Source organism: Cydia strobilella, chromosome 14 (genome assembly GCF_947568885.1).
Source record: "Cydia strobilella chromosome 14, ilCydStro3.1, whole genome shotgun sequence".
Lineage (NCBI taxonomy): Eukaryota > Metazoa > Arthropoda > Insecta > Lepidoptera > Tortricidae > Cydia > Cydia strobilella.
Window position 1 is genome coordinate 11,653,951 of NC_086054.1, and position 27,234 is coordinate 11,681,184.

General features: G+C 38.7%; 1 protein-coding gene across 1 annotated transcript in view; it reads left to right on the forward strand.

The window, feature by feature from the left end:
* LOC134747215 (ecto-NOX disulfide-thiol exchanger 2-like) overlaps window positions 1–19,987 on the forward strand; it is a 32,009-nt gene extending 12,022 nt beyond the window's left edge. Inside the window, exons 2-9 of the mRNA XM_063681813.1 lie at window positions 4,920–5,183; window positions 5,715–6,247; window positions 7,206–7,352; window positions 7,847–8,030; window positions 13,529–13,635; window positions 18,071–18,175; window positions 18,550–18,684; window positions 18,944–19,987. Of these exons, the coding sequence (XP_063537883.1) occupies window positions 4,920–5,183; window positions 5,715–6,247; window positions 7,206–7,352; window positions 7,847–8,030; window positions 13,529–13,635; window positions 18,071–18,175; window positions 18,550–18,684; window positions 18,944–19,309 (1,841 nt within the window). The 3' untranslated portion in view covers window positions 19,310–19,987. The remainder of the gene's footprint in view (window positions 1–4,919; window positions 5,184–5,714; window positions 6,248–7,205; window positions 7,353–7,846; window positions 8,031–13,528; window positions 13,636–18,070; window positions 18,176–18,549; window positions 18,685–18,943) is intronic.
* Window positions 19,988–27,234: the final 7,247 nt, after the last annotated feature.

Here is a 27,234-nt window from a genome sequence, read left to right on the forward strand (position 1 = left end):
AACTTCCATATGAATACAAAATAAAATTACAAGACAATAATATACCAATTGCTGAGCGACCCCGGAAAATACCATTTCAATTAGAAGGAAAAGTTAAAACTGAGCTGGACAAACTGGAGCAGGCAGGTGTTATAAGAAAAGTTAGTGAGCCAACGGAATGGGTAAATTCAATGGTAGTTACAAAGAAACCATGTGGTAATATAAGAATTTGCTTAGATCCTCAAAATTTAAATAAATACATAATTAGAGAACGGTATAAAATGAGCACTTTTGAGGAATTAGTAGCCAAAATGCCTTCTGCTAAATACTTTAGTGTCTTAGATGCATCAAAGGGATTTTACATGATTAAATTAAGTGAGGACAGTCAGTTATATACAACATTTAATGCTGGTAACTTTGGTAGATATTGTTACAAACGCTTACCCTTCGGTTTGAATTCAGCTCCGGAAGTATTCAGTAAATATTTTGCAGAAATTTTCAAAGATATTACAGGAGTAGAACAGTATGTTGATGAGCTTATAGTATGGGGGAAAACACTCGAACAACATAATGAAAGATTAAAGATGGTATTAGAAACAGCAGAGAAAATGGGTGTTAAATTTAATAAAGATAAATGTCAGTTTGGGGTAACAGAAGTGAAATATGTAGGACATATTTTGACTGGTGACGGTATTAGACCTGATCCAGAGAAAGTTAGAGCTATTGTGAGTATGGAGGAACCCAAGAGTAAAAAACAATTGCAAACAATATTAGGAATTGTAACATATGTAGCAAAGTTTGTACCTAATTTGTCAGATGTAACTTATTCATTGAGGGAACTACTTAAAAAAGATTCTGAATTTGTATGGGGTGATAAACAGAAAAATGATTTTGAAAAGCTTAAACAAGTGTTAACTTCGCAACCAGTTTTAAAATACTTTGATATTACCACTCCGATAACTCTATCTGTCGACAGCAGTAGCACAGGGCTAGGTGCTGTCCTACTTCAGAATAATGCTCCTATAGCATATGCATCTAAAGCTTTAACAGAAACTCAAAGATCGTGGGCTCAAATCGAAAAGGAACTTTTAGCTGTAGTATATGGATGCCATAAATTCCACCAATATATTTATGGTAGACATGTACATGTAGAGTCAGACCATAAACCGTTAGAACATATTTTTAAAAAACCAATGAATGAGACTCCATTAAGATTACAAAGGCTAAGACTTCAATTACAAGGATATGACATAGAAATTAAATATAGACCTGGCAAAGAACTATTAGTAGCGGATGCTTTATCTAGAGCTTATGTAAATGACACCATATGTAATAAAGAACTTGATGAAAAAGTAGAAATGCATGTATGTTTAGTGAAACAAGGCATAAATTTAAGTAAAGAAACATGGGATAAATTAAAAATAGAAACTCAAAAAGATCAGGATTTGTGTTTGCTAATAAAATACATTCAAAGTTCATGGCCAACATCTAAGGAAATTCCTTTACAATTAAAATACTATCATTCCATAAAAGATGATCTCTATATTTCAGACGGATTAATTTTCAAAAATACTGCGGTTGTTGAACCTAAGTTATTAAGAAAGGAAATGCTTAGAAAGATTCATTACAGTCACTTAGGTATTGAGAAATGTAAAAGTAGAATCAGAGGTTTGCTATTTTGGCCATTTATGATCAAAGAATTAGAGGATTTAATTCAAAATTGTGATTTATGTTTAAAATATCAAAGAAATCACTCCCATGAACCACTAATGTTAAGAGAATTGAGTAATAAACCTTGGGACATAGTAGGAGCCGATATGTTTTTTATGAACAATAAAACTTACATGTTAATTGCAGTTTATTTAACAAAATATGTTGAGCTTGTTGAATTGAAGGATCAATGCTCAGAGTGTCATATAAGGGCATTAAAGAGTGTATTTGCACGTTGGGGCATACCCAAAATATTGTATACTGATGATGGTTCTCAATATAGAAGTTGGCAATTTAAAGAATTTTGTAGAGAATGGGAATTTAAACATATAGCTTCCTCTCCCTATTATGCTAGATCTAATGGATTTATTGAAAGACAAATACAATCGATAAAAAAGATGTTTAAAAAATGTATAGAGGAAAAGAAAGATATTTACTTGGCCTTACTAGAATACAGAAATACACCTATTGATCAGGAGTTAGATTCTGCCAATGAGTTGCTTATTGGAAGACAAGTAACATCTTTCTTACCTACCAAAGACAAATATAAAAAAGTTAATTATAATGATGTTAAACAAAAAGTTGAGAAAAAGAGAGAAATGTATAAATATTATCATGACAGGAAAAATAGAGGCAACATTAATAATTTTAGTAGAGGACAGAATGTGTATTTTCATGATAAAAATGATAATAAAAAACTTAAGGGAAGGATAGTTTCAGATGAAGATAATTATAGAAATTATTTGATAGACACAGGAGGCTCTATAATTAAAAGAAATAGGTATCATGTGTACAGAGGGTCACCTGGTGAAAATTATAGTTTAGCTAGGAAACATGTAACTTTTAAAACAGAGGAGAATGAGAATGTGTTGAACAAAGTAAATGATAATAATGAAAATGAACCTGTAAGGATTAATGAGAATATAGGTGATGCTGATGTGCCTAATGAAAATAATTATAATAATGAAAATAATTATAATAATGATGTAAGGTCACGGTCAGGAAGAGCTATTAAGAAACCTGGATACCTGAGTGATTATGTACCTTAATAACTCTACCTGATTTAATTTTAGAATACTTTTAGATAAGGTAAAGAAGGGGGATGTCAGATATGCTATCTGTGGATATATACTCTTGGACAGCTAAGTCATGGCGGCTAAGCTTGTACTTAATTATATCTTTAATAATTAATACAAACGTGTTTACTATCAAGAACTGTTTTATTTAATATATAAAATATATAACAAATCTCTAGCAAGGAGCCACTTGTCCTTCCTTGTGACCTTCAATTGTGCGCCATGCGATACAGTCGCCGTCGCCGCAGATGCTATTCTGCGTCGTGGCAGAGTTGTGAAAAAGTCGTTAATCAGTCTTTTTGAAGGTTCAGTTTTGTCGTCCCTTATATTGTGGGCATCCCTCAGATGTCTAAGAAGGTTGCCTGTACTGACAGTTTTTGCGTAAGATTTAATTTTAGCTCTGGAATAAGCAAAATACGTTATTATTTTGAAAGAACCTCATGCCATGTAAGCACGACCAAACCAAAATCATTAAAACAATAAACCATAAAATCCACAGCAGACCCAACCCGCTAAAACTCGCACACAACCCGCAATCCTCAAGCAAACAGTAGGTAATTAATCAATCGCGAAATATTTCAAATAAAAATGCTATTGAAGTTTATAATAAAATGTGTGTTAGTGTAGTTAGTTAATTGATCAATTTATTAATCATGCTTTTAACCTTAACAAGAATTTAAACGATAAATTATTACGAGTATTAAAAACATGATAGCAAAGTTTTAGTTTAAACACAAGTACAAATGCAATGCCACAGTGCAGTGTTAATATTGTTAAGAAAAGAGTAAGTCAAACAAATTTTATAAATAGATAAATGATATTTTTCAAATATCTATTAAGATTTCACGTGGTTTGTTGTTATCGGAGCCGGCTTAATAAGAGCGCCAACTACATCCTGCTCGAAGCTTTGGAGTGAATTACATCTTACATTACACCTAAAAAAAATGTGGTAATATGGATCATGTGTTCATTGATAAAATACGTTATGCATATTTTATAAATATGCATAATTATCAGGATAAACGTTTAACATTGACGATTTGTTAACAGAGACAATTTGAATATCATAATTTTACCATAGGCAGGTACTAATAGTGTGCTTATTTACAAGGACAATTTGGCACCTCTCATTGTTGTTTGGTATATAAAACAAATATATGTATTAAGATAAAACTAGATAACTAAGTTTACGTATTACTGTTATTACACGTAGTTTTTGGTTTCATAAGTTTCATTTCATTACGCAGATAAATAAGTAGATGGAGTAGCTACGTAGATGGAGTAGCTACGTAAGTACGTAGGTAGGTATAAACTGATATTCTTTTGTTGTATTATTCAATTCAATAGTACAATTAGAACTTCACTTACATTCCAAAGCTGATGGTCTCATTTTCTTCCTTTAACTGCGTCAGGCACTGGTTACAAAACACTTGGTCGCTAAAAATGTTATTGCGTTTGAAATTTTCTTCCAAAATTAACTGGCCGAAATGCTTCCAGCAAAAGCTGTTTCTTGCTTTAACATCGTTATCATACAACATACTAATTGAAAAACATCTTAATTCTAACTTATTAATACTTGCAGATGACATTTTTATTCAGTATTCATCAATTCTCTCACTCGTATCGTATACGTACGTAAAGCAACAAACCAACGAATAAAATAAATGTTAGACGGGCGGCCGTCTGCTTGCGCGCTTCCCCCCCTCGCGTCTCGCTGCCGCCCGTGTCCTTGATCGCCGTCGCACGCGGCCTAGCGGTGAATTCAATTTTTCGAAATTTAGCTCACGGCGCGAATTTTTAAAATCGCGGCGGCGGCGGCGGCGTGGGGTCCACGGCGCGGCGGCGGCGTGGGGTCCACGGCGCGGCGGCGCCGCGCCGGCGCGGCGCACACGTCTACCTGACATAAAACATAAATAAAGCGAATAATAATAATATAAGTCGCTTATTCAAAATGTTTGAACATAGGTACATACTAAAATCATTATAATATAATATATCATAATATAAAGAATGTAATTTTAGTTAAATCAAGCATTTGCAAGAAACGCAGTGATACCTTCAGTAAATATTGACCTTGTGCTCTATATTTGGCAGAGCATCTGGCACAATTTATCACATTCTTAGGCAACATTTCTAAATTAAATTACGTTATAGATCAGCGCCCGCGTCCTGGCAGACCAGACCGTAGCAGGGATGACCGTTCAAGAGAGCATCATGACCGCAACGCGAGGCCCGGGAATAAAAGAATGGCTGACCGGGCAGATGACAGGAACCGCAATGACCGTCCAGACCACCGCATTGACAACCGGCCGGATAGGAGACGGGACCGTCCAGAGAGAAGGTCCAGATTTGACAGTGGTGACAAGACACCTGATAAGAATCCTGGGAATATGCTTCCTGGAACGATGATGATGCCAGGTATTTTTGATACCTTAAGTTATGAACTTAAATCAAGACCACTAGATTTTTTAAAGATTAATTTGACTTGTTTTCACTGAATGGTTTTCAAGGGATATAAAAAAAATATATATATGACCACCATATACCATATAGACGGTTTCAAATTGAAAAAGTAAATGAAGTTCCTAATTTTTATTTACATAGTCACTTTTGCATGTCAGTTGGTTAGAATGTTCATGTTTGCAATGCCTATGGTGACCTACCTACATGGGCGTAGCCACGGTGGGGCAAGGTGGGGCAGTTGCCCCACCCTGATCTCTGACCGCTTCTGGTCTCTGACCAATTTTTAGGCACAATTAATGTAATAATAAAATTAAATATCAATTTAGGTAATTTAAAAATTACTTCGCGAATCGAGCGCGCATGCACAGAGATCGTGTCTAGTTATTTGCGATTTCCGAACGAAGTTAAGGCCAGTCCAGGCGGCCCCTACCTATGATTCATATAGGTTGACTGTTCATGTAAGTAATAATATAACATTTTATACAGGTACTAGTGGTATGATGCCATTTGGAATGATGCAGCAGCCTAGCCAGATGGAAATGCAACCAATGGGAATGCCTCATCCCAACATGTCCAACATGCTAAACATGCCCAACATGCCCGGCATGATGCCTGGAATGATGCAGGTGAATCCAATGATGGATCAGAACATGTTCATGATGAACCAACAAATGATGCCTATGATGCACCCACCCAACCAGCCAATCTACTGCAGCTCTGTTGTTCTCTTGACTCCGATACCGGGTGCTTCTCTGCCAAACCGCAGAGAGCGGCCACCAGGTTGCCGTACAATCTTTGTTGGAGGCTTGCCTAATAGTGTAAAGGAAGATGTTCTTCAAGAGATTTTCCAACGGTTCGGGAACATTACCGACATCAAGTTGCACAGACAGGGAGTGTGTCACATCAGATTTGAGAAGCAGGAATGTGTGGAGGCTTCCTTCAGCATCTCTGGATTCAGATTCAAATATCACAATCAGGGTGACAGCGAGGCTACTACTATCTTTGTGGACTTTGCATTGGTAAGAGTTTAAAATTTATACTCTGTTGTTTTTAGGGTTCCGTATCCAAAGGGTAAAAACGGGACCCTATTACTAAGACTCCGCTGTGATAGCTAGACAGTTGAAATTTTCACAGATGATGTATTTCTGTTGCCGCTATAACAACAAATACTAAAAACAGAATAATATAAATATTTAAATGGGGCTCCCATACAACAAACGTGATTTTTTTGCTGTTTTTTTCCGTAACGGTACGGAACCCTTCGTGCGCGAGTCCAACTCGCACTTGGCCGGTTTTTTTCTATTTTTGTGTAAAAATCTTAATGCGGTTCACAGAATACATCTACTCACCAAGTTTCAACAGTATAGTTCTTATAGTTTCGGAAAAAAGTGGCTGTGACATACGGACGGACGGACAGACAAACAGACAGACATGACGAATCCATAAGTTATGAATGCTTGAGGTTCTGCGAGACGAGGAATGAACGGCCTTCTTTTGTTATATGTTAATTTTGATTTGTGTACTATGTGTATGAAATGTCTATTGGTTTCACAGTGCTTTGGATCACTGTTATGCTGTGAAATATAATGAATAAAATAAAAAAAGGGTTCCGTTTTTTGTCATTTGGCTACGGAACCCTAAAAATGACCAGTATCGTCTACATCATCTTTTTGTAGGACTTTAAGGCAATGTGGCTTGAATTGAGGATTTTTTATAATCTTGACGAGAAGAAATAATGCCCTAAGTTTTCAGATAAATTAATTATATAAAAAAAATATGATTCTGTCTGGTGAATATTTCCTGTTATGTAAGACAAAATACATTCACCAAAAGTACTTGTTGGCTTAAATTAATTAATACTTAGCTACTTTCTTGCTAACAAGGTGTTTTATTGGTGGTCTGAGAAGGACTTATTTAAAAAAAAGATTCAGAACTAAGGTAACCAAATACTTTGATATTCACTCATCTTTTTTTTAGAACCGCGACGACTACGCCGAGTTCGAGCGAAGCAAGCGCGGCAAGCGTGACCCCACGCCACCGCGCATCGAGTCGCTCACGCCGGCCTCTTTGCAGACCATCACCGAGAAGGTGAAAAGTGATGACCAGTTCGCTGAAGCTGCTCCTGTAAGTAGTATAGTTATGTAGTTTCAATTACATGGCAGAAGAGTAGGTTTAAAGTAAGCGATTCTGCTCTTAGTAAAAATAATTAAAACAACCTAGAAATTGGCATTATTTCAAAACAAACCTTTTTGTAGTAACCTAGTAACCAAAAGCTAGAGTATGAGAAAGTTCAGATTAAGAAATCGAAACTATCTTAGAAAACGGAAGCTTGAGAGTGAAATATAACGAACGAATCAGAATAACAGCGTCCGTTTCTGGAAGTCTTTAGGGCTGCTGTGCCCCAAAGCCTTTTTGGCACAGACATTAGCTGAGCCACTTTCCCTTACAATTAGTTAGTAAGCATTATCGTGTACTTTTATTATATACCTATGTTCAATGTTGGAATAAACGTCTTTTATTATTATTTGTATATCCTTCGATTTCTCGGGTTCACGGGCCTATAAATCCCGGTCTTTTGATAGGCTTGTCTAATGTATGAAATATTTTCATCATTGCAGACCCTAGTCGGCTGGCTGGAACGCGGTGAATGCAACAAGAAGAATGCCAACGCGTTCTACTCGCTCATCCAAGCCTCCAACAACCAGATCCGCCGCCTCTTCAATGAGAAGATGGTGCTCGACGACGAGTACCAGAACATGAAACTCACTATGAAGGAGAAATTCGCGCATATACTGCTGCAATGTAAGTTTTTACCTTTTTTTTAAAGTATGCTGTAGCAATGACGCCCTCAGATTCGAAGAAGTGAGCTGTAGGACATCAAAACGGTGCATCGGGAAGAAGATCTCTACTGCCTGTGGCCAAAATCCTGAGTCACAGATCTTAGTTACTAACTCACATGTCCAATGATGATTCCTATGAGATTTAAACTGTTGTGAGAAATAATAACATTAAATGATATTACGGTTTAGACTCATGTATGATGTGATGTGATACATCACACACGGCCGCCGTGAACGCTGCTCGCACTGTTAGTGCTTGAGAAAGAAGACCTAGGCTATTCCTATGACAGTTCATTTTTATACATGGAGCGTGACAAGCAAAACTCACTAATTACTGATAAATAGTTAAACAAAAATCAACCTTATTCGGATAATAATACGGTTCACTATGACTCTGAACTTGTGGTGGTACTTAGTGACTTGCTTGTCACCCGACGATATGTATACCGATTGAGGAGGCTACGTGATCCAAGTCGAAGTAGTTTAAGCCAGACTAGACTGTAAATCTAACAATAAGAAATAATTTAAAAGTTGCTGAACCATCATTGGAGTAATGAAACCACATCCACAGAAAATACAACATTGCCAACATGGCGTTAGTCTCTTCAGGTATAGTACCTTAGTACCCATCATGCATAACAGACAACAGACGTATGTTATATTCGGAAACCAGTTTTTTTTAATGATATAGGAGGCAAACAAGCAGACGACCGCCAAAGGTCGGTCGTGGACACCTGTAACACCAGAGGAGTGGTAAGTGCATTGCCGGCCTTGGGAGTTAGCTCTTTTCTTGAAGGTTTGAAGGTCGTATCGGTCCGGGAATACCGCGGGCGACAGTTCAGTCTACGAGGCAGAAAGTTTCTGGTTTCAGTTTGTACAGAATTTGATCTTTTAGAAAGTAAAATACGTGTGTCCTATGCGTGGGATGGCAGTATAGCTGTCGGTTTCTTGCGGTACGATATTCCTACAGGTTGATACAGTGAATTCTGCACGATCTTCGTGTTGGCGAATGGCGAGTAACCAAACAAGGACAGAATTGTGCCAGTTGCACCAACGACAATTATCGGACTTACCAGCGTGAGCAGTAGTTAACTATGACACTTCACATACAATAACATTTATCGAGCGAAGGGCGTTGGAGACCAAGATATTAGGCCTTAGCGCCATGTCAGAGTAAGTAGGTACAATAATATCGTCAGGTGACAACCAAAACTCACTAATTACTACCACAAGTTCACTGCTATAGTGAACCGTACTAGTACAAAAACAAAGTTGTTTTTTGTTTAATATTTTTTTAGTAATTAGTGAGTTTTGGTTGTCACCTGACGATATGGACTTGGGGTCACTCTCTTAGGTTAAACTAAGAGTTATCTGGGTATCCAACGAACGATCCAGCGCTCTCCGATCATTCCACGGTCGCATTTGATTATCGCTGATCAATGTTGTCTGGTCTCTTGACATGTTTCGTTTAATGAAAAGTCACATTTTGTTCTTATGGAATAAAAAAAAAACTGGCCAAATGCGGCCAAATCATAAGTCCCGAAAAATGTGACTTGTGGCAACACTGCCAACGATGTAAACCAGCAACATTGACGCATTTGACACGCGCTTGACCATTAACAAAGGGCATTTTGATCAGAGTTGCCTTTTTAAACTTGTAAATTTGAAACAGGTAGCTTTAAAAAACGGGTCCGAGGACTGTACCGCGTTTAATCAGGGCGCGCTGGATTAGTGTTCTCAGACCCAACTATGAACGGTGCTCATGGATCGTGGATCGACCGGTAGAAACCCAGCTATTGAAGGCGTCGCAGTGTCTGCATCTACGTTCCTGAGGTGTTCGTCGTAGCTAGAAACTTGCTGAAGTTCATTATTTGGCGACGAGACTTTTCTCTTTTTTTCATTAAGTTAAGATTAAAAGTTATGTAAGTGCTGAACCAAATACGCAAATATGTTAAAGTACTTTTAGAAAAATCATTTATTTCAGCCAAGGTTTTCTACAATGTCATCCTTTTTGATAATCATAAAAAAGAAGTAAACATCTGAATATATTCAATGCCTAAATTATTATATTTCCGTATATGCGTCCGCACATTGGTAGTTTATAGTTATTTATGATACTAGTGCGAAAAATAGGAAATTCGCAACGTGTGGCGAATTGTAATCCAGTGACATGTACATATGCCATACGATAAATAAACAATAACACGCCCGAAGGGAGTATTTTAAATCGACACGAGTTGCGAATTACCTATTCGCACGTGTATCGTACAACGTTTTACAGTTCATATGGCCCTTGAAATTTTCGACTTATAGTTACGTAATGTGCTTGTTAGCACCTGATATCGCAATGTAGCACCAGATGTACTGTAAAATATATTTTTAAACCATAGTGCTGCAACTACGAAGATATCCACAGTACACATATCTTAGGACCTCGGTACTGGAGAGCTGAGCATCATACCATCGCCGATTCGCCGTAGTCTTGTCTTTCATCAACAGGTTCTTCACAACAGATAGCCAATGCGCGGAAAAATTAGGAATAAGTACGTATGCACGGAATTATGAAGGACTCTACCGGCTTCGCCAGTAAGGGGAGAGCAATGAAACTACCAGCACCAGCTAACCACAGTTTTCAAATGCATGCGAGGTCGACCTCACCTCATTTATATCTTTAAGGCACCTGTCCGATCGCTGACGAGGAAAGGTACTAGCGATCGACTAAGTATTTTCTCGCGCAAGAAACGTGTAGACGTGTATATCCTGTTCATGTTGCCGGTGTCTTTTTTTTAGAAAATTACATTTGATACTCGCTTGTCGCCAATCGTCGGCGATGGGATAGCTGCCTCACTGCTTACATAGCGAGTACCTACTGATAGATGGATAGGGTTAATTAAGAGGATAGTGGACAACTGCTTCCCCATATAAACGTAGTCCCTATTTACCTTTCTGGATATTGACATTATGACAGATATTTTTACACAGATTGATGTATATTAACAAAAGCTATATAACAATAGTATACAATGTCCGTTCGTTTGACTTTTTTTACCATTTTTTTATTGCTATAGAAGTTAGGAGCGAAAAACAAATTCCATGCAAAATTTTAAAAGCTCGTAACACTTATAACAGAGGAGGGAGGAAAATGGAGACTACGTTGGTATGGAGAAGCAGTCGCTCTCGGTCGTCCGCTTTCCTCTTAAGGCTAAGGCATATTCTACACGACCATTAATTATTCCGTGAGCACCAACTACAGTTTCCTAGATCAAATCGACAAGTGGGTCAAAATTCTTTTCGGTGTCTTGTTTTTTGTCCCCAGAAAATGTGACGGAGTGGAGCTTTTTGTATGATATGAAATGTAGTTTTTAATTTTTCTCATTTAATATATAATCTACAGCTAGAAAGACATGCGATAGCACTCGACTTGTTTTATTTATTTGACAGAAGACGGAAATACAAGCGTGACAGAGTGGTCAGAAACAAGACAACGAAAAGAATTTTGACCCAAGTACCTAATTAGAAAGTGACGAGTCGATTCACCAAAATAGCAATCATAATTATTATTTTGACAAGGATCGTTTACAAACCTATTTTTAAAAATCGTGGCTTTAATAGTGTCCCGAGTTAAGAAAATACCTTTTCTCAAAAATGGACGGCAAAGTCGACGTTGCCGGTTAAAAAGTAGGTCGCGAAGTGCGTAGTTTATGGTCAGTCAAAAAATTAAAAAGTTAAAAACATTGCAGTCTCGATTTCGGGACTGCAATGTTGCATACAAATTCTATTATTTGTCGAGTTCCAAACTTTTTAAAAGTTGAAGTCGCATATCAAATGAAGGCATAGGTCCATGAAACAGCCAAACAGATGATCAGTACTTATTATTATAATGTTGGTACCGCGACTATTTAGGTGTCTAAAATAGGTTGGCGTATTTTCAGCAGAAAAATACACTTCTATTTTTAATTAAAAAAATAAAAAGGCGGCAGAGCAAATCTTTTCACTTTTTTCTGTGAAAATATATACATAAGAACGTTGCTTCTGTAAAATATTTCTATTATATTTGTATTTATTGCGCCATTTTTGAGAAAAGCACTATATATGACTCGGCTGGAAGGCTACTTGCTGGCTTCGGATTCAATTAAACGGACTCCCAAGGTCGTCCGTTTAAAACGAATCCTCAGCCAGCAAGTAGCTACTTCCGAGCCTCGACAATAATGTACTATTAGCCGCACACTCGGGGTGAGAGAAAATGGATCCTCGATTATTATAAATTGCTATAATTCGCGGCACACAATTGTAAAGCTACCAATAAATCCCTTATCTCTAATCTTACGTTATTCCCCTGATGACATTTAGGAATTTTAGTTAATTGCCAGTAGAGCAATTAAATCAAGCGTTGACAAATGTTAAAATGTATATATGCTCGGTATTTTAGCTGTTCTTTCCCAAAATATTGGACGGGCCCGCGGCTACATGGACCGCAACGACGTGTACGTACCATCAACTGTTGCTGCCTACAAGCGTTTCAACTGCGGCCACTTCAATGACCTCTATACATCTCTACTATGTACACTGGATAGGCGTACCTAGTAACCTAATATTGATCGACATTGTTCTGGCACTTTTGGCGATTGTCAACGACTTCTACGCGGCGGAGAGGTAAGTGAACAGACCTTTAGTAGGAAGAAGAATAAACTGTCTTCGGAAAGATTGTTTTCTGATTTACATCAGTTCAGTTGTTGGATGTCACTGGTTTGGCGTCGCTACGTTAACGTTATTCATCGTAACGATATCTTCATTTTTGTTGTCGTCGAAGGCTTAACGTGGCAGCATACAACAGCTGTGACTCGGTGCGTGGAGTGTGTCAATGACCGGATTGGAGAATAGGTGCGTGTTCTATGCCGATTCTGCGCTAAATCGAAACGTTCCGGAGTTGATTCAGCTCTGGAATGTAGCAACTGGACTGGTGTAAATCAAGCCTTATACTTTATAGGTAAATGCCCTGTGTGTGTGCTGAACCCGCATACTTTACCGTTATTTACACGATGCATATAATCCGCGCAACTAATCCAACATGCGTAGATTTCGTGCACTATATATAAGAACCATACCGCTTCAAAAGTCAGGATAATGTTATGTATTATATGTGCGGGTCTTGTCCAGTGTAAATAGTAGTGTGATGGTCAGTATTTCTTCGGGCAACTGCGAGGCACATTTCTTCTACGCTAGAACTTCAGCGAACATCGACGTACGTTGCACTACTTCGGTACTTACAGACAGATGTCAGAGCCGCGGCCCGTCCTGTTTTCTGTGTAAGTGCAGCGTTTTCAGAAGATTGTAACGACATATTGCACTTGGATTTGTCAACGCTAGTAGACATAAGTAGATCACCCTAGGAGTCCTGTGTGTCTTTTACGACACGTATTTTCCCGTGCCGCAGCCTGTCTCTAATTTGATGTATGACAGTCGAGCAGGTAGCGAAAATACTCTCCGCGGCGCGCCACCAGCGCGTCTCCGACCACTTTAGCAAGCAGCAGCGCAGGAACATCGAGATGTGGCTCAAGATGACTGAGGTACGTATTGCCGGCTCATCAGGTCACGGTGCGGTATGGCATGGTAAAGTAATTGAGGCGAAGCGAGGCAAACCGAGTTGAGTCAACGAGGTCCCAAGACTCCCAGGACGTTTACAATACGCCACTAGCCTGCCATTTGCGAATGATCGCAAACTGCGTTCGTGCAATTTGTAGTACGATGTGCTGAACGCGAATCGCCTAGTGATGCATTCGTCAGGTCTGAACGGATCTTAAATTAATGGCTGTACTAAATGTTATTAAAGTAAAAGTATTATTATTCAGAATATTTTGCCGTGCCCTACCGTGTCGTGCTTCTATTGGGCTATGGCCTTTACTGGCTCGCTGATTTAAACATACAAAATCGGGATAAATATCTATAGAACAATGAGTTCATCATATGAGAGAGTAGTTCTGTCTCTTGACGTTTAGTTTACGCTCATTAATTGTCAAGGATTAGAAAGGCGATTCCAGAAGGCGGCGTGGATTTATGGGGCTATCAAACGAGAGAGAGCTTTGTGGCAAGAAAGCAGCTATCATCTAACTGTGTCTTGAGACTGAGTTACACAATAAAATCATGTTTAAATCAGTACAGCCGATCATCCAAGAACATCTGCTGGGTTAGACTAGGTGAACAGCCTAGCTAAGACATGTAATGTGAGCGGTTGCCCCTCGCAAAAATTCGAGGGAACTCTAAGGTCCGGTTGACCCCACCTGACCCACCTTAATCGATCAGCTAGTTGACGCAACTCTGTAGAGTAGGCACTCGAGTAGGTACTATGAGTCTTATTTCCCCTAAAATATACCTAGCTAATTTGTGCGAACGTTTTTACTTTTACGAGTTTTACGGTTTGGTGCCACCGGCGTTTAGCTGTTGTTTTTTTTCCGGTAAGTCACATATACTAATCGCGTTAAATACTAAAACCAGAAGTCTCAATATTTTACGCATGTCTTCGGCTAGGCTGCCCGCTTAAGCTAACCCAAAACACCATGCCGACTAAATAACAGAGCTAGAAACTGAGTTATTTAAATTTGAAACCATTGGCGGATAAAACGTATTGAAATATATCTACATCCACAAAAAAGGCCGGCAATGCACTTACAACCTCTCTGGTGTTGCAAGTGTCCATGGGCGGTGGTAATCGCTTACCATCAGGCAATTTGTCTGCTCGTTTGCCTCCTATATCATAAAAAAAACATCTTTAAAATTTACTTATATCTCACTAGTCTTTTATTTGTCGGCCTATTCTTAACAAATTTTATAAAAGCGACAGTTATTTAGGGAGACAATATGAAATCTACTGCATAGGTATTACAAGTTGATTTGAATACACAAAATTATTTTTTTCATTTTTTCATTTTCACCTACTGTCAGGGACCGGACAACCCTTTCCGCGATAAAACCCTTTCAATGGGCGACACTTAAACACGGCTAACACATTGAAAGACTTTCCCTTTTGAACTGCAAGCCCATTCATACCCTTACCTTTGACTAACCCTTACCGAAAAGCTAACCAAAAATAAGGCTAGCTCTTAATAAGGGTTACCCTTATCTTTAAGCGCTTTTTATAAAGGTTTCCCTTTGCGTGAAAGAGAAAGGATTAGTACTACGGTAGTGTATGAAAAGGAAAGAAAATAAGTGCCTAGTCAAAGAACGCCGCCGTCGCCGCCGACGATCGCTCGGATTCGAAGTAATGTGTGCTTTATGAGCAAGGTAGACGACTTAAATTAGCACGCTTATATGCTGAAAGGGAAGCCCTTTATAAGGCTAACCCTTATAAGCAATATGCAAGGTGTTGGTGAGCGGATGATAAGGGTTTTGTAAGGGTATTTGGGCTACCGATTACTCAAATGTGGTAGCTTTATATAAGGGTTTTTAAAACCAAAACAAAGGGTTTCGTCTGGCAAAGGGTATGGTGAGTTAAGCCTTATGCAATACCCTTATAAAACCCCGATAAGGGATAGCGGGCCGGTCCCTGCCTACTGTTATTTGTGTTGTTTTCAAGCAAACGGTACCACATTGTCGCTTGCCATAAGAACGCTCTGAAAGGTTATTCGTATAAAGATAATAGCAAATTTCGTCCTTATGGTAAGCAACAATGTGGTACCTTTTGTTAAAAACGTCACATTTGTTTATCATTCAAGTAATTTGTGAACTCGACGGAAACTCTGATTAACTAGCTCAAAATATTGTGAAGCACATACGTTTCATAAAATCTGTAAATTGTATATACCTACAGATGCCCATCACAATGAAAAAATCAACGATGATCAACTCTGGTCAACGTGGGACTCGAACCCACATCCTTGGATTTGACATCTGTATATACAATTCATAGATTGTAATATTGTGGTACGTCCCACAATAAAAAAGGCAAAAAAAAAATTGAGAAGATTCAAACTATATCTATAAACCAATCAAAATATGCCAGCATTTCGCTCCATTTGGGTATATTGTAGCTTTTAGAGTTGACGTTTATTTCGGCGATCATCAATCATCTCGTATACACCCTACACCTGCGGTACTTTCGTGGACGTATGCTTCGAGGCGAGGCAGACTTCGAGGAATCTCGAGGAATTACATGCTTCGCCACGTCTCTCCATGCCACCAGCCGAAACTGAACCTGTCTGAAAAATCTTAGAAATGTACATTTCCATCCGTCTCCAGCGAACCCACTAGATATTCAAGATATGCAGACAACACAGCAGTAATAAACGACGAGGGCACCGTGCTTAAAATTAGAGGCGTCTACGACACTGGTATAGTACTTACTACACTTTTCAGCGAGTCACTCGTGCCAACAGATTGTCGGGAACGTGTGGCAGCCGTAAACGCAAAAAGGATAAGATAATATTAGTCAGCAGCAAGCAAACAAAAAGAATACTTCTACGCCTTCAGCAGCCGATGTCCAGGCATCTTCACTTCATCTGTCTACAGCTGAAGTCAAGAAAGAAAAACCGACAGACGATCAAAAAAAAGAACATCAGTTGTCCGCCATCATACTATCTCAGCATTTTTGATGAAGCAGCACACACTGCACACAACTGTATTTTCTAACCTCTGGCCCTACCACTTGGAACCACCAGGAAAGCATCCGTTCGTTAAGAATTTTTCTTACACCGTTTTCTGTTGCTTCATCAAAAAGGTTTTTGCGGCGCCCTGATGATTCTGCTAGAATCTTATATTTACTCGAAGGTAAATCAATAAGTGGTCCAGACCACGCGTCTACTCCGATGGTGAAGATTTCTGGCTGTCGATTCCTTGTGATACTATACTGCATCAACGGGCTGTTTCATCATTTGATGCAGCGGCAGACTAATCCGCGCAGACAAAGCGGTGTAGCAACATGTCATCATCTTCAGAATCTTCACCATCATCTTCAGAATCTTCACCATCATCTCACCCAGCATTATAGACCGCGGGCCAGGCAAAAATTTCGTCAGTCATCGCCTCCCGATTGATACTTTGTCAGGTGATAGTTCAGTAGAGTAATAAAAAAACCGTATCGCGGTGGAAAGATCGTCAGCTGGTAGCATGAACATGTATAAAATACGCACCTTACCGTTTATTGTCCGAATAGTAATGCGTGGAAACGTAGGTGTTTATTGAAACGCCTGATGGAACGCTACATGCAAAGTTTCATGATTTTGATACCACTATCATGTTTATGCGAGCAGCGGACGGTCTTTCCACCGCGATACAACCGGCTGACTTTTTTTTCACCATAGCATCTAAATTATCATCTGACAGAGTATCAAACGGGAGGCGATGACAATTGTTTTTACGTGTTTCGGTGGCTGCCATTCCTCAACCCACCAAGGGAGCGGCAGCTGACATCCACGAGGGTTCATCATACATAGCCGTTAACCACTATACGAGTTATCGCCCGGGAGGCGATTGGCCATGGAAATCTGTTCCTGGCTCGCGGTCTATTAGGTCAATCTTCGAAGAATCCTCTACAATGACACCTCGGTCCTGAACCTAAGGATCACACCCCGTCTACGGCTTCATCTACAAGGCTGCTACCGTTCGTCTATGCGTCGCCCTCACCTCACTCCTTCGTTCTTTGAGTCTTCTCGTCTCGTAGCTTCTCTGTACGCCGTGTTCTATACTGCTGGCACGAAGATGAATAGAAGAGAAGCATAGGAAGCACGGTATAGTGTGGACGTCAGGTAAGCCGATACTTAACGAGGCTACATGGAAGAAAAATTTACTTGAATTGTCAAGAATTTCTTCTGTCCGGTTTTCAATAAGTTCACAATATCTCGAACACGAGGGCTAGATAGTAAGAGGTTATTGCAATCTTATTATCTTCTCTTTGTTTCAAGACTAGGTAGTAAGAAAAGGGTGCAAGATATTTCTGTAAAAACTTTAAAGATACGTTTAGGCTAAGTTGAATTGTTTCTGGATAAGTCACTGATCTATTTTGTTTTTCAGGAGGTGGAAAACATAAAAGAAGAATTTGAAACAAACTTCAATGAGGACGAGATTGAGAAGATTGGAAAGAACACGGTTCCTCAGGAGAAATACGATGAGCTCAGGGTGAGTTTTCGGTGTTACAAATTTATTCGAAGGGCATGATACTAATAGTTCAAAACATTATTTCTAACTGACTGCAACTACAACAAAGAGACGATAATGATATTTTCTTAGGACAATGATAGGTGTTATAATCAATTACCAACTCGGCAGCATCTCATTGGGCAGTCCCCATGAGATAGTTCTTAGGAATAGTATGACTGGCCACGAAAACAACAGGTGTTACAAATATTGACCTTGGCTACTGGTGTCCTTTAAAACCGCGCTCTACTAGTGTGCCTTAAGAAACATTATTATATCCACTCCACTATTATTCTTTAAACAACAACGATAATCATTAATAAGTATCTAGTTTTAACATTCATTATCCTTAACAGGCAGAGCACGAGAACCTCATATACGAGCTGGAAGGCTACAAGAACGAGGCCCACCTCGCCAAGAACGAGGCCGAGAGAAAGTTCGAGACCTTCAAGGCGCACTTCATCGCTCAACACAACTTGAACAACAAGCAGGTAAGTCTCGAGTCTCACCACCCTTATGTACTAGCTGGAAAGATACAAGGAGGCCCACCTCGCTGTAGGTAGTGCCCTTGCGCTTTGCTTTGCTCCTCTTGGCGGGGGCACTACCGTGCCCCCATATAAATAGGCCCGTCTTTAGACATTCTACAGAACGCTTGCATCCCTCTGCGTCCTGTAGAGTGACCAGTGACCAGGGTCCGTCATCGTCAACATGAGGCTACATAGTACATGTGTATTAAAAAATCTTTTTCAGCAATCGTACCCACCGCTGCCCCCACCGCCGACGCCGCGCGTCGAGGCAGCCAAACCGATGCCCCCACCCCCCACCCCCGACGACAACAAGTACATCGTCTCCGGCCCCTCCGTACCGCCCTCCGAGGCTAAACTCATCAGCATCCTCACTGCGTTCCTCATGGTCCACCCTCTCGGAGCATCCGTCGACTATCTCGTCTCTTACGTTAGAAGCATGACCCCTAACGTTACACAGGCCACGGTGCAGGAAATACTACAGAAGTATGATGATGTTTTCCGCAGAGTAACGTCGGGCGTTGGCGCGTCTATTGAGACTAGATGGTGTTATATTACCTTTGATACTATTAAGTTGGAGCAACATAATTAACACATTGGGTGCCGGGAACACGCTCGGCGGGCGCTCTGTTCGTGGTCGCTTTCCCCTACAAATCGGGAAAACGCTAGAATCGGCTACGCATGTAGCGCTACGAAAATATTGGCAGTGAATGGGTTAAGTAAAAAATAAAAGTGAAGTTACTTAAGCTAGGGCTAAAGGCGGTTTGTTACACTATATGTGTGTTTTCATTATCCCACAACGAATTTTTAGTTTGTTCAAGAATTGTCCAAGTGGGGATTTTTCTTCTGTGGCAGTCATTACTAAAATTTCAAAGTAAATTATGCACTATATTCAATCAGGGGTTTTCATGTTTAACTTTAGATTACTTAGTAGATAAGTGTTGATCGGAATTATATCAATAGATTTTGTATGTGAATAAATTTGAAAATGTTTTGTTATACAATCTTAGAATAATATTATGTTTAATCATAAAATGTGCTCGGGCGACCTATGTACAAATATGTATGCAGGAGTGCTAAGCTAATAGTTTTGCTGACTGTACATGCATTAATATTTTTATGCATACAGACAATTCAAAATGTGTTCAATAATTAGTAATTAGACAATCTTCAAGTAAACCAACTGGTGATGAGAAGATTTCTGTGCACTAATTCTTAGTTGTAATTATATTTAGGTCACAGTGACATTAAAGTTTATTTTAAAATATTATTTTTTATTTTTATTTAGAGTTGGTCAAACCAAATTATCAGGAAATAAGAACAAAAAAGACTATACTCATCCTTTTCTTTTGGGTGCTAGTACTAAGACAAAGATAGTACGATTCTCTCTGTTTATGTTTGAAATGAGACAGTCCTTTGACAAACTATATTGCTAATGATTCTTCTTCCTTTGGGATTTCATCAATTGCACTGCACGCATATAGATATACCAACAAAGCATTTTGGACATTTATTGGAATAAAAAAAATATGCAGTTAAATATGCTTTTGTTTGGCAGTGGCTTGTACTCGTGCATAGCATATTTATAGTCTAGCAAACTAATTTTGTCAGTAACAGTGAAATAAGAAAACTATACTCATTTATCTATTTGAGGTCTTTGTTTTGCCCAAGCAAGCCATTTCCGTCAGTAGGAAATAACGGCAAATTTACAAAAATGTAGGCAGGGAAGGTTATCGTCCCATAGAAAATTTGAATTTCGCTCCTTTTTCTACTGATAAAGTTGTTTGACAGCATATTATTGTCCTATGAAAAGAGTGGCTTCGTATTATCGCCCCGGACCAAGCCTGCGCGGACCGAGAATGCTCAACCCAATGATCGAGGGCTGTAAATCGCATACAGGAAGAAAAGAAAATACGCACGAACCGATAACCTTTAATCGGGGAGTTTTGTTCAATTTTGAAGAAATTAATTAATAGGACCTGACCCTAAACATAGAAATCGATATGTTGTTTATGTAACTATTACTTGCATTCAAGTCTATATAGATTTTTGCATATATTTTCGAACTTTTCTGCTAAGTATGAAAGGTGTAGTGATGTATCGACCTCAGATCAATAACCTATCGACATTTACAGCTTTCTTATAGTTTGGCCCAGGACTGTCTCATTTGAATTGATGAGTACAGTCAAGGGCATAAATATATATACATTCCCAAAGTCTCAAAAATATGTGTACGCTCGGACAATAAAATCGTGTTCACATATTTTTAAGCCATTTGTCTGGATCGATATTTTTGCCTTCGACTGTAACTTTAGTTTTCTTTGTTCTTACTTACTGACAGATTGTGTTTGCCAGACTATAGTTTTATACTAAAAACCGGTCAAGTGCGGGTCGGACGCGCGCACCAAGGGGACCGTACTTTTTAGTATTTGTTGTTATAGCGGCAACAGAAATACATCATCTGTGAAAATTTCAACTGTTAGACACTTACTCAATAAAAGACAGTTGCACTGGTAATCAATAATTAACATTTATTTTCTTTCTTCTCCGTCCTCTTTACCATTACCACACACTTCACGACCCCGAACTAACTGCCCGATAACTACCCGCTTTCTGTATATTTTTTTTATTTCAAACCCCCAAACTACCTTCAATAAAAATATTGTCAGTATTACCAATTGTAAAAATATTAAATAATTATAAAAATTGTAATAAAAGTTAGGTTGAAATTAATCGAACCTTACATTCGACCATCCTGACGTCGTGTATGGTCCCCATACACGCGCCTGGTGGAACCTTACATTCGGTAAGTTAGTTCAGCATAACAAAATCATCTTACTATCACGTTAATTTGATACATTGACAGTATGATATACTAAATCTACTCTTGGGTTCCGTTCACAAAATTAATAATAATAATTTCTCCTCTTACATTTGAATTTGAGTTTAAATGTTTATGCTAGTATGAACTTACTTCAAACTAATCGTATATATTTAACTTTTAAATTATTTATTAAACCTCGACCTAATCTGTTTTCAGGAAACTTGAACTAAACCTCGAACCACTCAATTCTCGAGGGACTTAATCTTAACCTCGAACCAATCAATTCTCGAGGGACTTAAACTAAACCTCGAACCAATCACTTCTCGAGGGACTTAAACTAAACCTCGAACCAATCAATTCTCGAGGGACTTAATCTTAACCTCGAACCAATCAATTCTCGAGGGACTTAAACTAAACCTCGAACCAATCAATTCTCGAGGTATTACCATCAGGTATTCCTCGAACCAATCAATTCTCAAGGTTTACCTAATGGCCATATCAATTTTAGCAAACCAATCAATTCTCGCATTTTCATCGTCAAGGTGCAAACCATTCTGTTCTCGCCCTTGACCTGAAACAACAGAAAAACCTCTAAGTACATAGCTGTATACAATAGTTTAATAAGACATAACATAATACACAACTGCCACCTCGCGCTCTTCGGCACAACCTATTGTCTTTGATTATATATTAGTTATCTGTGATGTATTCGAGTCCCTTCTCATCAAGCCCATAGAATATCTCGAATCTTGTGTAACTCACTATCTCCTTGCTGCAGAGTAAGTAACCAGTCCTCATCACTTATCACCGCTTTATATGGATTATTGTTCTCAGTTTCACTCACTCAGCTTTACTCATCAATGATAAATTTATTTGCGTCCACGTGGAACATTTTAGCTCCAGCTCGAACACCATAAACGTTCATTGAAAGTCAACTACTGATTGTATATTAGCCTTCCCTGGTCGCATTCCCTCCGCGTCAATTTTTTTATTTTTTTCATTTTTTTTTTCTTGTTCTTGACATTCGACAATACATAGCTAGCTATGTATACATTGACATCTCTTTTTTTTGTGACATTTTTTTATTTATTAATTTTATATTCTATTATTTGATTTCTGTTCTAATCTTAAGTTGACGATATTTTAGTGAAAGCCTTTGTTTTATCCCTTTTTGTAAAATACTGTGCCTTTTTCTTTAAGAAATAAATATATCTAATCTAATCTAATCAATTTCATAGGCTAAATAGTCTAAATACTCAAGATCTTATCTCGCTTCGAAAGGTAAGGTTAATAAATAATAAATCGCACAACGTATCGCGATACAACAAGGAAATGTCGCCCGCATATTTTAGATTTAGGCTAGGCAGATTGTTCCCATGCAAAACAATATTATTAATTTTTGAATAAATCTATTAATTTCAATTAACCTGCTTCTGTCACCGTTTAGTCTACACTTACCTGGTTAATATCTATCGGATTAGAACTCGACTTATCATTTGGTTAGAGCGCCTTACTGTTAATTTTCCTTTGAGTTTGGTGCTTAATAGTATGTTTCCAGTAATTTCGGGCTCAGAAACGGCCTCACATTAGCTATACCGTGTAAAATACCGTAGTTCTTTATTATAACCTTAACGCCACGTTCGTTCTTGGAGTTTGGAGTCCTAGTCATGAGTAGGTAGTATTAGGACTATTAGGTACCTATCGCGACACCAATGTAGTAAAACAGTAACCTGGTCGAGTCCTTAACACGTTCACTGCGGTAGGGTGTCTAAAGACCTCTTACGAAGTATGGTTAATTACGAGAGAAGCTAATTGCCGCAGAGAAGGTGTTAATAACAAGAATATGCGGTTGTTCAGTGACGATTGACCAACCAATATAGGCCTCTTTTATAGGTGGTATGGTATTTTACAACATTACATTTAACGGTATCATCTACTCTGTCGACAGACAAATTTAATAAACGGATCCTAATAACTTCACCAAACCATACCCAAAACCTATCAATACTTACAGCTGATTTTCCATCGTGAGTAACATTAAATAGCAGGAGAATAGATTATTTCAATACTGTCACCTCACTGCCAAATTCTACAGTAAATGCATCCATTGGCAAGCCATTGACAGTTATATTCTTGAAATATTTTTCGTTTGGCTACTCATTTGAAATACACAAAATAACTACTTCGCCGTATCAGAATTTGTAGGTTTTTCTTTTAAGAAACAATTTTCAACTAAGTGTCCCAGTTTGTTGCATCGACTACACTTAAGCAAGGGTTTCGGGCATTGTAAATAAGGGTGCCCCTTTTCCTTACAGTTAAAGCAATATATGCCGCTAATGCTCGTGCTCGAAGTGCTTGATTTGATGGGAGGCTCATTTGTTTTGTTGCTATCGACTGAACCAGGTGCACCATTAACAGCTTTATTTTTAAATTGTGCATATTGAGGCATATATGATTCTTTATTGCTCATTAGAAACTGTAATAGAGCCTCCGGTTCAATACACCTAAGCGCCAAAGCACTAGACTTAGTGGTCTTATCCGTAATGCCGTGAATGATGCACTCAACCGCCCGTTTTCCTTTTATTTCGCAGTTATTTAAAAGGGCATATTTTTCATAAAAATAGACTTCGATTGGCGCATTAAATCGACTACGTCGTCTAAGCATCTCCTCCAGGGACTGACCATAGTTCTGGTCGCAAGGAAATGCGGCAGTAAGTTTTTCCTGCCACTCTGGCCAAGTGAACAAAATAGAGCTCTGGCTCTCATACCAGGTCTTGGCCAGGCCCCGGAGTTTTTGCATCGCAAAATGAACAGTGGTTTTATCGTCCCAGCTGTAAACAGAGGCACATTCGTTAACTTTCCGTAGCCAAACGTCGATACGTTGTTTTTTTGCGGAAGGATCAAATTCCGGTAAAATATTTTTATAATCCAAACCTTTAATATTCATTTGTGTACTCTGGTTTACAGCCTGCGATGATTGACCACTCTTCAGTGACTTAAAAATGCTTAAAATATCTTTACTAGAAAATACTGGACTACGTGACCTTATCTCTCGACGCTCCGCTCTCGGGTAACGGTCCCGCTGTCGGTCGGTACTATACGGCTCTGGTTGCCGAGCGTGTCGGTCGCGGCTGGGCTCGCTGATGCGACTCGGATGCTCGTTCCTTTCAGTGCTAGGACGTCGGCTTCGCCGCACGATCCTGTCTCTGCTAGGCTGTCGACTCCGGCGCTCGGCCGGCTCAGGGCTGCGAGGCCGGCTGCGGCGTAAGCTTCTCTCAAAGCTGGAGCGACGGCTGGCACGTTCGCTGCGTCTCCTCCGGTCTTCATCGCGCTCTCGTAACAGGTCTCGTTCCAACCGACGTACGCGTTCGCGTTCGATGTCCAGTTCTCTTTCCCGATCTTGTAAGCGACGGCGGCCAGAACTCCGGCTGCGCCTGCTCACGCGACTTTGGCTGCGTCTGTTCGCGTGCGTCCGGCTTTGGGAGCGTCTGTCTCTCGTCTCCTTGTACTCATGCCGCAATGGAGTCAATAGCCTGCGATTGCCTCCATTTCGGTCATCGTCAGCCGCATCACTCATTTTCTGGAACTTGGAAACATAAAAGCATAAGCCACGTTTAAATTTAATATGCACCTGCCTGTTTATTTTATATATACTTATATGGAACTAGCTATATCATCATTATTTATTCCAACAAAGAATACTGTAAAGCTTAAAAACTGCGAATGCTACATAATAAAGAAATAGTAGATTGTGTCACAAGGGAGCAAAATGACATATTTACGGCGAGGGCGTACAATTGAATCCTAAACGAAGCGAAGGATTCTATAATAGAATCCTGAGCGTAGCGAGGGATTCTAATATAGAATCCTGAGCGTAGTGAGGGATTCAAGAGTTAACGCCCAAGGTGAAAATAATTTTGCTACCATGTGACACATACTGCTTTTCACATCACCTATGAGGAAATTACATACTTACACATACTAGGTTTCAAAACATTATTATTTTAAGCAAAGATCGATACGGACAAAGTGCCAAAAATATGTATACACGACCTTAGTATTGGTATAGGTACATACTTCTGGCACTTTGTCCGTATCAATATTTTCAGACGTGACTGTACTGACAAATTAAAAGTACCTACAGCTCATAATTATGTACCTAATATCTTTTCAAAAACAGCAGCAAACAACTAAAATGATACAATGAAAATCAATTACATTATTTTTGTAGATTTTTCTGATAACACATTAGCTCTTACCCCTCTGAACCAAATCTTCGGAAGAACACTATGAAGACTGATATCACTTATATTTATTATTATTAGTGTCGTTACCGGGATGCTGCTTAAAAAATCTGACACAGATGAAAAGGCCCATTATTATTGATTTAAACTAAGTATTTACAAATTTATACAGAATACAGAACCGCATAATGCTTTGTGAAATATTTGTACAAAACTTTTTAAATATAAACTTTTTAAATTGCATAGACAAGTATGGCTGCGTTTAAGGAGACCTAAAATCTCAAAATAAAAATTAAATTATTAAACTAAAGTTTTTTTTACGTTTCTTTGTAAATATTACGCTAATTAATTAATTTACTTAATTTAAATATGATATTAATTAATTTAAAATACGTTAATTACATTTATTGTTTACAATTACAACGAAATACTATTTAAGCTAGAAAAATTGTATGCACGTAATCGATTATAAAGAAATTGTAATCGATTATATGCATACTAATTTCATATGTCTTTGTGTCAATATTTCATACTGGCAACAAAATGTCCTTGAACAGAAAAGTGCCACTTTGATCCCTCCTAGCAGGGAAGAAAAGTTCCCTTTTCGAATAGGTGATGTGAAAAGTAAATTGCGTACTCAGATTACGCTACGCACATCACAGGCAATAAACCGTAGTAGGTGATAATTATTACTATTAAATTACTTTACCGTCACTGGAAGCTTTATAATTGAGAGAGCATATCTGTTTCCGTCGAATTATCACCAGTCTAGTGCTTTATTTGACTCTTGTTTCCGGCAACAGTGGCGACACCTGGCGGACCGCGCCATTTTTACACCAGGTAAAAGATGTCCGGTGAACTGTTTGTCATTGGCATTCAGTTTCCCGTCGAAACAACAAGTCCGCAGCGAGTCAGGCTCGCTGACCCTGCGGCCATTACAATTTAAATTTTAAAAAATGAAATGAAATTGTTACGTGTGATTCCTTAAATCAATACGTTATATTAATTAAAGTGTAAAAAGTGACCACGTCACGTAAGTACCTTGATTTCTAATATTAGTAAAATGAATATGTGGTCATATATTTTAACAGTTTTTCTGTTCGGACCACTACCTACATTTTAAATTATTGTGCCAAATAATTAACCAGTTTACTATAGTGTTTTATTTGCAGATCTTTCTATCCGATTATACTTTTTGTGAGAAATTATACAATCGCTTGCATTTTTGACGAACGCTGAGAGTCAAGACGCAAATTTAAATTTGCCGTTCACTTTGATATTGAAACGAAATTAAAGGAACCTTCGGTACCTAAGACTCCAGTATTTTATTTAAAATGCTTCTTGACGTTCAACGCTTGGGAAGCGCAGCATGGTCTGAGGGTAGATACTCTGATATACAAAAATTTTACAATCATACTCCAGGTTTCATAGACCTGGAAACAAACGAAG